The sequence below is a fragment of the Brachycentrus maculatus genome, unplaced genomic scaffold, assembly GCF_059751285.1.
Source record: "Brachycentrus maculatus isolate JH-2025_06_01 unplaced genomic scaffold, ASM5975128v1 h1tg000534l, whole genome shotgun sequence".
NCBI classification, from domain to species: domain Eukaryota; kingdom Metazoa; phylum Arthropoda; class Insecta; order Trichoptera; family Brachycentridae; genus Brachycentrus; species Brachycentrus maculatus.
The window spans coordinates 64,863-79,256 of record NW_028281280.1 but is presented as its reverse complement, the minus strand read 5'-3'; the positions used below and the strand labels follow the sequence as shown (position 1 = coordinate 79,256).

Sequence of the window (14,394 nt, the reverse complement as noted above, 5' to 3'; positions counted from 1 at the left end):
GTGGCGTTGTATATGACGGAAGGACCTACAGCCTGAGGACGAGGAGAGCTGACTCCATCTGTCTGCAAAAGACGATAAGTTGGTATGGAGCCAGGAATAAAAAGAATGATCTTCTTCTTTTTCTAGATCCTCAGGATCTGTTTATGCCTCCGCTTGTAGCTCTTGGGATGTTGACTCCCAGCTGTCTTTCCATCTTTTTGGAGGTCTGCCTGGGGGTCTGCGTCCTTCAGGGATACGTGGAAGTCTGTCATCTGACATTCTGTTTATATGTTCCTTCCAGTATCGCCTTCATTGTCGTCCCCGCCTCACGATATCCTCCGTCTTACACATGCTCCGGATGTCGGTATTTCTTACTCGGTCTCGCAATGTGTTTCCGGTTATGGATCGGAGAGTCTTCATCTCGGAGGTTCCAAGTCGAGATTTCAGTCAGAAGAATCAGTTATGCGTAAATTGATGTATCAGCGAATCAGCAGTAAACCGGGTCGGCGTTCGCGAAAGAGATGCACTCCCAGACTCGAGATCCGTTCACCGGATCTGGGTCAGTAAGAACGGGTCGTTACGAGCGGGTAGTGAGCGATCTGCCCACACATCTGGTTCTCGCGTGGCGACGCAATGCGACGCGCTCTCTCGGCTTGGCGATCGTCCAACAGACTTTTTATTTTGATGGAAAATTTAGAGAAAAAAAAAGAAAAAAATCATTTCTATCGAATCTAGGTCAGATATTCATACGTATTATATGTATTTACAGAGTTACGTTACGTCCGATTTTACTAAGTCGATGCCAGCACCTTGTATCTCATAATTTTGATTGAATTTGAATAAAAAGAAACATAAAAACGTCCGCACTTCGTCCGTGGTTTTGGCACCAATTATTTGGAACAATAATGTAAGCAATCCTTCCATTTTTGGGAACGAATTCGGCACAATGATGTCTGAAATCCTTCCATATTTAGGTACAAATTTTGGCATTATAATGTCTGCTCTTTTTTCATATTTTGGGCACAAATTTGGCATAGTAATTTCTGCACTTTTCCATATTTTGGGCACAAATTTGGCATAGTAATTTCTGCACTTTTCCATATTTTGGGCACAAATTTGGCATAGTAATTTCTGCACTTTTCCATATTTTGGGCACAAATTTGGCATAGTAATTTCTGCACTTTTCCATATTTTGGGAACAAATTTGGCATAATAATTTCTGCACTTTTCCATATTTTGGGCACAAATTTTACACTGATATATGAAATCCTTCCATGTTTTGGGGACAAATTTGGCATAATAATGTTTGCTCTTTTTCTATATTTTGGGCACAAATTTGGCATAATAATTTCTGCACTTTTCCATATTATGGGCACAAATTTGGCATAATAATGTCTGCTCTTCTTACATATTTTTGGCACAAATTTGATACAATGATGTATGAATTCCTTCCATGTTTTGGGCACAAATTTGGCATAATAATGTCTGCTCTTCTCCCATATTTTGGGCACAAATTTGACACAATAATGTCTGAAATCCTTCCATATTTTGGGCACGAATTTGGCACAGTGATGTCTGAAATCCTTCCATATTTTGGGCACATATTTGACACAAGTATTTCTGCACTTCTTCGTATGTTGGTCATAAATTTGGCATAAAAACGTCCGCACTTCGTCCATAGTTTTAAAGAATTTAAAAATAAATGTTTTGTTTACTGTAAGAAGATGTCAATATATATATGTGATGTAAATGAAGTGTGAATAATAATTTATATTAGTGTAATATAAGCTTACTAAAGAAAGAAAAAAATAATGGTTTTGGCACTAATTATTTTGGGCACAAATTTGGCACAGCAATGAACGCAATTCTTCCATATTTTGGGCACATACTTGGCATAAAAACGTCCGCAAAACTTCCTAATTTTGGGCATTTTTTCTCTTCATAATAATGTACGCAACTCTTCCATACTTTGGGAACAAATTTGGCACAATAACGTCTGCAATTCTTCCATATTTCGGGCACAAATTGGCACAATAACGTCTGCCCATCATTCATATCATTCATATTGGGCTTGATCACTTACTCCTGTTCTCTTATACGGCTGTGAAACTTGGCACCTTACAAGGGCCCAGAGCAGCCGTGTACTAAGCTTTGAGAACAGGTGTTTGCGGAGAATCTTAGGCGTGCGGTGGTTTGACTTTGTGAGGAATGAAGAGATAAGGCGTAGGACGCAGCAAATCTTGGTCACAACTGTCGTCAAGAAAAGGCGATTCCGTTGGCTTGGCCATGTACTCCGCATGCCTCCCGAGAGCCAAGCTTGCCTCTTTTACAAGGCATCAGGTTCGCGCCGCCCAGGACGACCACTGCTGACAATTCGTCGGCAGTTCTCGTCAGAACTTCGGGACGCGGATCTGACTTGGGAGGATGCAAGGGAGCTGGCAGCCGACAGAAAAGCCTGGAGACAGTTTGAGGACTCCATATGCTCCACCTAGGGTGCGGATATGGTTAGTAATAATAATAATTTCTAGCTTTATTCGACTGTGAAAAACGCAGAAAAAGACGCGTAAATGACGTCAGAATCAATTGAATAACTTTTCAGAATATCCTTCTAGAATTTTCGGTGGTCTATTTATGTCACCATCCGCGGCCAAATATTTCGGATTTTTCCGGTTCCATTCCGGAAAAGTCCGACGTAATGCCTTCCTTCCTATCTGCCGGATTAGGAAATGAAAAAAACATAAGCCAATGACGTCGTGGGGACAGACATTCGTCGATGGGTGCCCGAAAAGGTAGTTTTTTTTCTATAAATTCTTCAATCTCTCTTCACAGGCTACTGAATGTTCAAAACTTCGTTATTTATCCCAAATAGATGTACAATATACGTAAGAAATGCGGACGTTATTGCGTCAGATTGGTGCCCAAAATACGGACGGAGTGCAAACGTTATTGCGCCAGATTTGTGCACAAAATACGGACGAAATGCAAGCGTTATTATGTCAAATTAGTGCCCAAAATACGAACAGAGTTCAAACGTTATTGCGCCAGATTGGTTCCCAAAATACGGACGAAACGCAAGCGTTATTGTGTCAAATTGGTGCCTAAAATACGGACGGAGTGCACACGTTATTGCGCCAGATTTGTGCCCAAAATACGGACGGAGTGCAAACGTTATTGCGCCAGATTTGTGCCCAAAATACGGACGAAATGCAAACGTTATTATGTCAAATTGGTGCCTAAAATATGGACGGAGTGCACATGTTATTGGGACAGATTTGGCCCAAAATATTGATAGAGTTCAAACGTTATTACGCCAGATTTGTGCACAAAATACGGACGGAGTGCAAACGTATTGGGCCAGATTGGTGCCCAAAATACGGACGAAATGCAAACGTTATTATGTCAAATTGGTGCCTAAAATATGGACGGAGTGCACATGTTATTGGGACAGATTTGGCCCAAAATATTGATAGAGTTCAAACGTTATTACGCCAGATTTGTGCACAAAATACGGACGGAGTGCAAACGTATTGGGCCAGATTGGTGCCCAAAATACGGACGGAGTGCAAACTTTTGAAAATAAAACAGTCCTTGAAAGGTAAGGAGTTAAAATAACTAACTAACTAACTAACCATCACGCCGCTTCCCCGCAGGGGTAGGCAGAGAGAATAGAGCGCCACACCACTCTGTCCTTGCAAACATTCTTCGCCTCTTCCACGTTCATGCATCTCCTCATACATACCCGCCGATTGTTACGACTCCTAACCTGACCACTAAGGAGTTAAAATAATATATATTAAAATATTTTTTCAATATATATTATTTAAAAAAAAAAAACAAATATTCTTTTCGTTTTACCTAACGTCCGGCTCTCAGCGCAGCCGGTTGCCGAATGAAATTTATTATTACGAAGAAGGCCTTAACTTTCGACCGTTCAACGTTTTCACAAGCCGATCGATCGTTCGCACCGTTTCGCCACACGCTGACCTACAAATCTGACATTTCGCAGGTTCATAGGTCGCGAGCGAGGGAAAAATCAATAGGTTCGACTCGAAGGCCTCTCGCACCGCGCCCTGGCAACTACTCGACTACAAGGAGCGGCGAAAAGAGCGAGACAAGCACGGAACCCGGAGGATCGTGTTATGAGTCTGGGCACGCGTCCGAAGTGTGCTGTGTACTATATTGGTTAAGGTCGGTACCCACTCATCGATACTAATATTAATAATTAATTTGGCTAATTTATACGTCCGTATTTTGTCCGCCTCCGTAGTGTAATGGTCAGCACGCTCGGCTACCGTTCTGGAGGTCCCGAGTTCGATTCCCAAGGGGGGTAAAATAAATATTAGTGATTTTTTCACTGTCATATTTATTCAATATTACCCTGGACTGGTACCTGAAGCGGAGGGCTGATCACCTTTCCTTCATGCGTAAACGATCAAGATAACACTGCGTTTATATGACGCAGTGCCCTATGCACCATTGGGGTGCGGAGAAGGGTTTAAAAAATAAAATAAAAATAATACATCGCCATTTTCGTAAAATACTACCTCAAGGGCGCTTAAGCAAAATATTTTGAGAAAAAGACAAATTATGCAAAAAATTCCAAAAGAACGTTAAACGTTTGGGAACCAAGTACTTGAAAAACCTTATATAAAAAATTGAGGACATTAAATGATAAAAAATCCATTATTTATGATAAACTGGTGCACAAAATACGGACTTATTTATGGCAAATTGGTACCTAAAAGATACAAACGAAATGCAGATGTTACTATGCCAAATTAGTGCCCAAAATATGAACATTATTTATTTTTTTGACATCTCATCAAAGATGAAGAAGAATATGGAAGTCTGAGCATGTACGGGGCTGACGACCGTCATAGGCTGGTTTAAGTGATCACTTTACACACGTGTAACATTCACAAATTCTACCCATTATTGACAACCACACTACTCAAATTCATGGAAGTTTTATATATTTGAACCAATTTAGAAACCTTGTTTTTGAATCACTAGAAGTTCACTACAGACATCTATTGGTGAGATGTAAAGAATCCTGTAATTGGAGATAATCCAGATTTTGTGAACAAGTATTTGGACACACTCAAAATGTTGTAAACATTATTTATGTCAATTTGGTGCCTAAATTACGAACTTTATCTATGTCAAATTAGTGCCCCAAATAGATTATTTAAGTCAATTAGTGCTTAAAATGCGTACTTTATTTATGCTAAATTAGTGCCCAAAATATGGTCATTATTTACGTCAAATTAATGCCCAAAATACAAACATTTGATTTCAAATTAGTGCCCAAAATACGGAGATTATTTAAGTCAATTAGCGCTTAAAATGCGTACTTTATTTATGCTAAATTAGTACCCAAAATATAGTCATTATTTACGTCAAATAAATGCCCAAAATACAAACTTTTGATGTCAAATTAGTGCCCAAAATATGGTCATTATTTACGTCAAATAAGTGCCCAAAATACAAAAATTTGATGTCAAATTAGTGCCCAAAATACGGACGAAGAACGCACATTATTACGACAAATTGCTGTCGAAAATACATCCGAATAAAAAGATGATGAGTGGGTACGCGCCTTAATATGGCCGAATGACAATTCATAACCGATGCCTAACAGCTGTATGTAAATCAAACGATCGTATTGTGTTTCAACTGTATGTACATGTCGCTCACTACTTTCAACAACGTCATATATCAAAAATCGTCAATTTTCAGTTGTGCGCTTTTTCGGAATGCCCAGAAAATGTACTATATCCCAGAAAAAGCGGCATATTTTTAACTTAATATTTACCCGCTACAGGGCAGAAAGTGTTGTTTTTGCATTTCGAAGAAAAGGTATTGTTGAATTATTTAAAAAAAAACCCTTATCCGCACCCAATGGTGCATAGGGCACTGCGTCATATAAACGCAGTGTTATCTTGATCGTTTACACATGAAGGAAAGGTGATCAGCCTTCCGCTTCAGGTACCAGTCCAGGGTAATATTGAACAAATATTACAGTGAAAATATCTCTTATATTTATTTTACCCCCCTTGGGAATCGAACCCGGGACCTCCAGAACGGTAGCCGAGCGTGCTGACCATTACACTACGGAGGCGGACTTTTAAAAATACTAAATATTTTTCAAATGGAGAAAAAACCTTCAGGTTTTACCTAAAAAGATCTGTTGCACAGTAAAAAAAGTTCAATAAGTGGCTTGATATTTATTTTTAATACATTTTATTATATTTTTAAACTTTGAAAACGATCTCCTAAAAAATCAAGTTTTTTTGATATATGACGTTGTTGAAAGGAGTGAGCGATGTATTGTGCTTAGGCATTTTCACGTGTTGACTCTGTACATTTGGGGGGATCGTCATACACCAATGACGAATAAAAATCCACGGAAATGTATGCAAAAATGTCGAACTATGTAATTTATTTTATAATTTATACAACACCATTTTCGCAAAATGGGCGAATGGGAAAAAAAATTACCTCAAGGGCGCCTCACTGTGCCATTATATATTTTTTTTCTTTGTTTAAAATTCTTTTGCATTACATAAATTCAAAAACAAAAAATATTTATAAAAAATAAAAATAAATACAAAAAAGATCCCACAAAGGCATGGCCTGTGTGTGGGTATACAAAATAAATAGTCATAGTACAGGGTATAAGGGTATAGGTTTCTAAGTATAATTAGTTAATACAAAATACAAAAAACTTAAATTAAATACAAAGAAAAAATAAAAATAAAAATACTTGACTCTCAGGGAGCAATTTTTTATTTTATTTTTTTTTAATTAAAATTTAAACATAAAAAAGATGACAAAGTAAAAAAGTAAAAAGCTAGCGATCATGTTCTAAATGAAAAAGGAACTTAAATCTGTCTCTTTTATAAATAATCTAAGCAAATATGACACATTACATTTCGACATCTCGACATAGATGAAGAAAGAAGGCAATTGGAGGTGGTATGTGCACATACGATGCAGAGAAACTGATCACATTGAGGCAAAAGCCTACCAAACACTTACTACCAGACATCGCACCAAACTACTTAGTCCAAAAATGCAAAAAAACGTACTACAAAAAAATGTCCCTTACTGTGTTTTGAGTTTAGACAGCCGTTTTGTATGTAATGCAAATAATGTAATAATTTAAAAAAAAAAAAACAAACTAATAATAAAGTAAAAATTGTATTAATATATATCGCTCACTCCTTTCAAGAACGTCATAAATCAATAATCGACAATTTTCAGTTGTGCATGTTTTCGAAACGCCTAGAAAATATACTATAGCACAGCAAAAGCGGCATATTTTTGACTTAATATTTACCCGCTACAGGGCAGAAAGTGTTGTTTTTGCATTTCGAAGAAAACGTATTGGTTTATTATTTTTCAAATATACTAAATATTGTTCAAATGGAGAAAAACCTTCAGGTTTTACCTTAAAAGATCTGTTGCACAGTAAAAAGTTTAATAAGCGGCTTGATATTTATTTTTGATACATTGCATTATATTTTTAAACTTTAAAAACGTTCTCCTGAAAAATCAAGTTTTTTTTATTGATGACGTTCTTGAAAGGTGAGGGAAAAGCCTACCAAACAATTGTCAGACCCGCACTCCTCCATGGCTCCGAATGCTGGACGATGTACAACACCTACTCTAGGCAACTAGAAACTGCTGAAATGCGAATGGCTACATGGTCAGCTGGAGTGTCCCTTGAAGACAAGATAAAGAGTTGACGCATTCGTGGGAGCCTGGCTGTAACAGGCATAAATAGTAAGGTAGGGGAAAGGCAATTGGAGGTGGTATGGGCACATAGGGCGCAGAGAACCTGGTCATATTGTGAACCAGGCAATCGCCATAGAATGGCATCTAGAGGAAGACCAAAGAATTCATGGATGCTGCAGAGAGATGACATGATCCCAAGGCATGGCCTAGGTGACGTTGTATATGACAGAAGGACCTACAGCCTGAGGACGAGGAGAGCTGACTCCAACAGTCTGCAAAGACGATAAGTTGATATGAAGCCAGGAATAAGAAGAATCATCGTCTTCTTCTAGATCCTAAGGATCTGTTTGTGCCTCCGCTTGTAGCTCTTGGGATGTTAACTCCTAGCTGTCTTTCCACCTTTTCGGAGGTCTGCCTGGGGGTCTGCGTCCTTCAGGGATACGTGGAAGTCTGTCATCTGACATTCTGTTTACATGATCATTCCAGTATCATGGATGCTGCAGAGAGATAACCTGATCCCAAGGCACGGCCTAGGTGACGTTGTTTATGACAGAAGGACCTACAGCCTGTGGTAGAAGAGAGATGACCCAATGGTCTACAAAGATGATAAGTTGAGATGGAGCCAGGAAGAACGATGGGTCCGAGTAAATGTAAACAAGAGTTTATGTGTCCTACCTTGACTAGCTCCTTGAGGCGCTCCCGGTTATACACGTTCCCGATCTCCTCTCCCAGCAGGAAGTCCAGCAGCCTGCTGACGGGATACGACAGCGGAAACGTGACAGCCATGACCGCCTTGGTCACGTGGATAGTCTTGGCCCCGACGGCCAGCCCGTGCCTGGAGCAGATGGCCTGCGGCGTGATCTCCCCAAGAAGCACAATGGTCACAGTCGAGAACAAGACAGCAAAAACTCCGGAGGTCAGATCGTCCAGCAAGATCGTAAAAGTCGAATTTACCGCGACGTTCCCCAGCAAGATACTGCACAGCAGATAATTCCCGTGATCGCGCACCGGCTGGATGATCCTGGCGTACTCTCTTTCTTTGTCCGTTCCCGTGTTGCGGAGAATCTTCAATTCTGTGCGATCTAGAGACAGGAGTCCCAGATTCAACCCGGAGAACAGCGCCGAGAAGAGGAGGCAGGTCGCTATGATGAGCAGGGTGGTCCATAGAGGCAGCAGCTTGGCGTACGAGTGGAGCTGCTGCCAGGCGCGCGCGCCCTGGTGCACGAACGGCTGCTCGGCTCCGGGCTCCGGCCGCTTGGCGCACATGTAGAAGCTGTCGCCGGTGCCCTTCGGGAGGGTCACGCGCACGCGCGCGCTGCTGGGGGAGACGCTGCCGGGCTCGATCTAAGGGTGGAAATAGGTTGTCTTTATGTAAGGTGATGCATTGTGATGTTGTCTTTCTGTGTCCTAGTTTAACCTTGTGTTAAGTTGTGAGTTAGGGTTTTTGTCTTTATGTAAGGTGCTGTCTTTATGTAAGGTGTTCGGTAAGGTTTCGGTAGTGTCATTATGTAAGATGCTACATTATGTTGCTGTCTTTATGTAAGGTGATGCATTGTGTTATTGTCTTTATGTAAGGTGATGCATTGTGTTGTTGTCTTTATGTAAGGTGATGCATTGTGTTGTTGTCTTTATGTAACTTGATGCATTGTGTTGTTGTCTTTATGTAAGGTGATGCATTGTGTTATTGTCTTTATGTAGGGTGATGCATTGTGTTGTTGTCTTTATGTAAGGTGATGCATTGTGTTGTTGTCTTTATGTAACTTGATGCATTGTGTTGTTGTCTTTATGTAACTTGATGCATTGTGTTGTTGTCTTTATGTAAGGTGATGCATTGTGTTGTTGTCTTTATGTAACTTGATGCATTGTGTTGTTGTCTTTATGTAAGGTGATGCATTGTGTTGTTGTCTTTATGTAACTTGATGCATTGTGTTGTTGTCTTTATGTAAGGTGATGCATTGTGTTGTTGTCTTTATGTAACTTGATGCATTGTGTTGTTGTCTTTATGTAAGGTGATGCATTGTGTTATTGTCTTTATGTAACGTGATGCATTGTGTTGTTGTCTTTATGTAAGGTGATGCATTGTGTTGTTGTCTTTATGTAACTTGATGCATTGTGTTGTTGTCTTTATGTAAGGTGATGCATTGTGTTATCTTTCTGTGTCCTAGTTAGACCTTTGTGTTAAGTTGTGAGTTAGGGTTGTTGTCTTTGTTTAAGGTGCTGTCTTTACGTAGGGTGTTCGGTAAGGTTTCGGTAGTGTTATTATTTAAGATGCTACATTGTGTTGCTTTCTTTATGTAAGGTTATGCATTGTGTTGTTGTCTTTATGTAAGGTGATGCATTGTGTTGTTGTCTTTATGTAACTTGATGCATTGTGTTGTTGTCTTTATGTAAGGTGATGCATTGTGTTATCTTTCTGTGTCCTAGTTAGACCTTTGTGTTAAGTTGTGAGTTAGGGTTGTTGTCTTTGTTTAAGGTGCTGTCTTTACGTAGGGTGTTCGGTAAGGTTTCGGTAGTGTTATTATTTAAGATGCTACATTGTGTTGCTTTCTTTATGTAAGGTTATGCATTGTGTTGTTGTCTTTGTTGAAGGTGTTGCATTGTGTTGTTGTCTTTCTGTGTCGTAGTTTTAGGCCTTTGTGATGCATTGTGTTATTATCATTCTGTGTCCTAGTTAGACCTTTGTGTCAAGTTGTGAGTTAGTCTTTATGTAAGGTGCTGAATGTTTTTAATAGTTTTATAACATAAATGTGGAATTGTTTAATGGCCTTTTTTTAAACGTAACTATTTTTGTTAATGTAATGTAATGTTTATTATTGTTAATGTAACTATTGTTTATTATACCATTTTTTTATATGTAAGCTCGAACAAATAAAATAAAAAAATAAAAAATAAGCGGTACTGACCTTGAAGCTTCCGGTAACAGGGAACTGGCAGGAGCCCCCGTACTCGTTTATCTGATGGGTGAAGGTGATGATCGTATCTTCGGTGATTCCCTTGCCGAAGATCCTCAAGATGGCCTCCGTGCCAGCCAGTAGCTCCGGAATGCCGTCATCACTGAACGAGGGATCCCTGTCCGCGTGCTCGACCCTCAGCGCCTCGATGACGAGCCGGTCCTGCCTCGGGTCCGCCGATTGCAGGTCCGGCACAGTAGTGTCCGAGAGCGTAGTGCCTTGAGAGACGGAGGAGTCCGTCGAAGCGTCTCTCTTCCGCCTGACTTGGTAATTTCTATCATTTTCCTCATCCGCTATCTGCTGCAGGTCGGCTTCTATGCGTTTCTCGAGAGTTTCGATGTTTTTCAAGATATCCGAGTCCGGTTCTGACTTGATCTGACCGATCTGTTCTGGATAGCCTTCGAATCCGCTCCTGGAAGGCGTCGGGTTGATTTCCAGCAGGTCGGCTTCTACGCGTTTCTCGAGAGTTTCGATGTTATCCAACATCTCCGATTTCGGTTCTGACTTGCTCTGACTAATCTCCTCTGGGTAGCCTTCGAATTCGCCCCTGGAAGGCGTCGGGTCGATTTCCACATCCTCGAAGTCTTTGTCGAAGATGTTCTTGTCGACGTTGACACCTTCGACGTCTAGGACGACGCCGCTGTCGACTCGGGGATAGTTGACATCGATGTCGTGAGACAGATCGATCCAGTGCTTTGGGATGGTCCGATCAGACGAAGTACCCTTGAAATAGTTCCAGGTGTTTTGATCTTCATCCTGGCTTTGCGTGTCACCGCTCTTCTTATCCTTAATACTGATGACTTCCATTTCCACTCCATTATCTTCTACTGTCTGTTCTGTTAAATACTTGTATCTTTCTCCACCAGCGCCAATTCCAGACGAATCTGTTTCATTATCGTCGTAATTCACGTCAATATCGTGCGACAGATCGATCCACTTGTCGCGAGGGGCTTTGGCGTCAACATCGTCCAGATCTCCGTCAAAATCTGGATACTTGCTCAAGTATTCTCTCTCTCTTTCCTCTTTTAAGTACACTTTATCACCATCGGGTATGTCGTTGCTAACTTCTACGATGAAAGAGTCTCGCCGCAAGCCCTGCGGCTCAGCTCCATCGTACGCTGATGAAGTGTTAGCGCTGTCTACATCTGCAGGTACGGCTGCATCGACATCATTTGTAAGTACATCTTCCACTGCGGCTTTATCTTCATCATTTATAGGTACATCTTCCAAACTTTGAGTTTTGGATACGATTTCGTAAGCTGATGAATCTATAGCACCATCTACATCTACGGCTTTATCTTCATCACTTTTAAGTACATCCTCCAAACTTTCAGTTTTGGATTCGATTTCGTAAGCTGATGAATCGATGGCACCATCTTCATCTAAGGCTTTATCTTCAACATTTTTAAGTACATCTTCCAAACTTTGAGTTTTAGCTTCGATTTCATAAGCCAACGAAACGTTAGCACTATCTTCATCTACATCTACGGCTTTATCTTCATCATTAATAAGTACATCTGCCAAACTTTGAGGTTTGGATTCGCTTTGAGGTAATTCTTGTACATCAGTTTCTGATTCCCTATCATTAAGTAATACTTGGCCCTGTTTCTTAAGTACATCTTCGTCTTCTACTTTGACTTGGGCTTCTTCCGTTTGAGTGCCGACTTGTCGTTGGCGGTTGCCACCGGTGGTGTGTTCAGAGCCTCGCAGGTCTTCTAGGACACTCTGGTAGTCTCTGCTGGCTGCTTCTCTGATCTGGGGGTCTGCCAATTGGTCTGTGAGTGGCTCGGAAACTTGATCAGCGCACCTTGAACAACAAAAAAATCAAAACTTTCTTATGAAAACAAGGTTTAAACCAGTCCAGATCTAAGAGGTGGATTTAACCCTTTCCGGTCCATAAAAAAAAATAAAAAAATTTCACCAGGTCCACAATAGATTTACAGCATTACAGGGTTTAACAAAACATGTTGTTTTCGCATTTCGAAGAAAAGGTATTAGTTTATTATTTTTTAAATACTAAATATATATACTAAATATTGTTCAAATGGAGAAAAAACTTTCAGGTTTTACCTAAAAAGATCTGTTGCACAGTAAAAAGTTCAATAAGTGTCCTGATAATTATTTTTAATACATTGTATTATATTTTTAAACTTTAAAAACGTTCTCCTGAAAAATCAAGTTTTTTTGATTTATGACGTTCTTGAAAGGGGTGAGCGATATGTTATTCGGCTCAACACAGGCCATGCCTAAAGAGCCGTAATACATACAGTAAAAAATGTATGTATGTATGAAATAAATAAAAAAATAAAACATTCAATACAGTTTTATCCACCTTTCCATCTCGTATAAACATACTTCATCGACGCATATACACGTGTATAAAGGCCAAGTCTGTTCTACTAATTTCCGCGTGGCCACACACATAAACACACATACACAATGGCCAGTTTACACATCAATATTTACTATTTAAAAATAAATTTACGCTCGGGGAATGCATTTTATTTTTGGACCCACACGAGATCCGTGGGATAAGAATGAAAGCAAGAAGCTGTGTACATTCCATCTGACAGAGAGTGTGCTGATAACGATTTTTAAATTCAAATTGGACGTTTTGAAAATGAAAATGGACACTAGCATAAATCAAATTGGACGCGCGTACGAATCAAATTGGATGCGTGTACAAATCAAATTGGATGCGTGTATAAATCAAATTGGACGCGTGTATAAAGCAAATTGGACGCGTGTATAAATCAGATAGGACGCTTGTATATATCAAATTGGACGCTTGTATAAATCAAATGCGACGTTTTACAAATCAAACCGGATTTTATAAATCAAACAGGACGTTTTACAAACCGAATTGGACGCCTTGTGATTAAAATTGGACATGTGAAAAATCAAATTAGACTTTTTACAAATCAATTTGGACTACTTAATTAACAAATTGGACGCATTTTGAATATAGTTGGACATTTTACGAATAAATTGGACACTTAAAAACCAAATTGGACGACTTGTGATAATAGTTGGATATTAAACAAATCAAATTGGACGTTAACAAACAAATTGGACGACTTGTGATAATAGTTGGATATTCAACAAATCAAATTGACGTTAACAAACAAATTGGACGCCTAGTTAATATAGTTGGACATTTACAAATCCAATTGGACGCTAAAAAACCAAATTGGACGACTTGTGATAATAGTTGAACAATCAACGAATCAAATTGGACGACTTGTGATAATAGTTGGACATTAATCAAATCAAATTGGAGGTTATAAATCATATTAGACGCTTAATAAACCAAATTCGAAGCCTTACGGGCGACGAGAGAACGGTAAACCAAATTTATGAGGCGAATGTAGTTGTGACGTCATTCATTGCCAACTTACAAAAATAACGTTTTGTCGAAGGCGTATTTACCAAAAGAAAATGATGAATGAAAATATTGATTATATCGGCTGTTATAAACACTTCACGAGTCTAATACAATCCTTTATAGGTTGGGTATGTTAAATTACATATTCCTCCCGTCTGACAAAGATCCTTTAAATACTTAAATTACGATATGATTGGCTACTTGGAAGAGGCGATTGTTTGCAAAGCCAGATCGGTGTGGCGTACTATTCCCTCTGCCTACCCCTGCGGAGAAGCGGCGTGACGATTAATTAGTTTTAGTTTTGATGCGTTACAAGATCAAACATCTCATTAAAAGTAA

The 14,394-nt window shown here is 39.6% G+C and overlaps 1 protein-coding gene across 3 annotated transcripts in view; it reads right to left on the bottom strand.

Moving 5' to 3' along the window:
* Positions 1-14,394, bottom strand: part of LOC148301614 (uncharacterized) — a 59,656-nt gene that overhangs the window by 33,250 nt on the left and 12,012 nt on the right. For 2 of the 3 annotated variants that reach the window (XM_088272983.1, XM_088272985.1), the window contains exons 2-3: positions 10,623-12,477; positions 8,395-9,063 (exon numbers count right to left, since the gene is read on the bottom strand). In XM_088272983.1, the coding sequence (XP_088129109.1) occupies positions 8,395-9,063; positions 10,623-12,477 (2,524 nt within the window). The remainder of the gene's footprint in view (positions 1-8,394; positions 9,064-10,622; positions 12,478-14,394) is intronic. The other variant, XM_088272984.1, reaches the window with a different exon arrangement.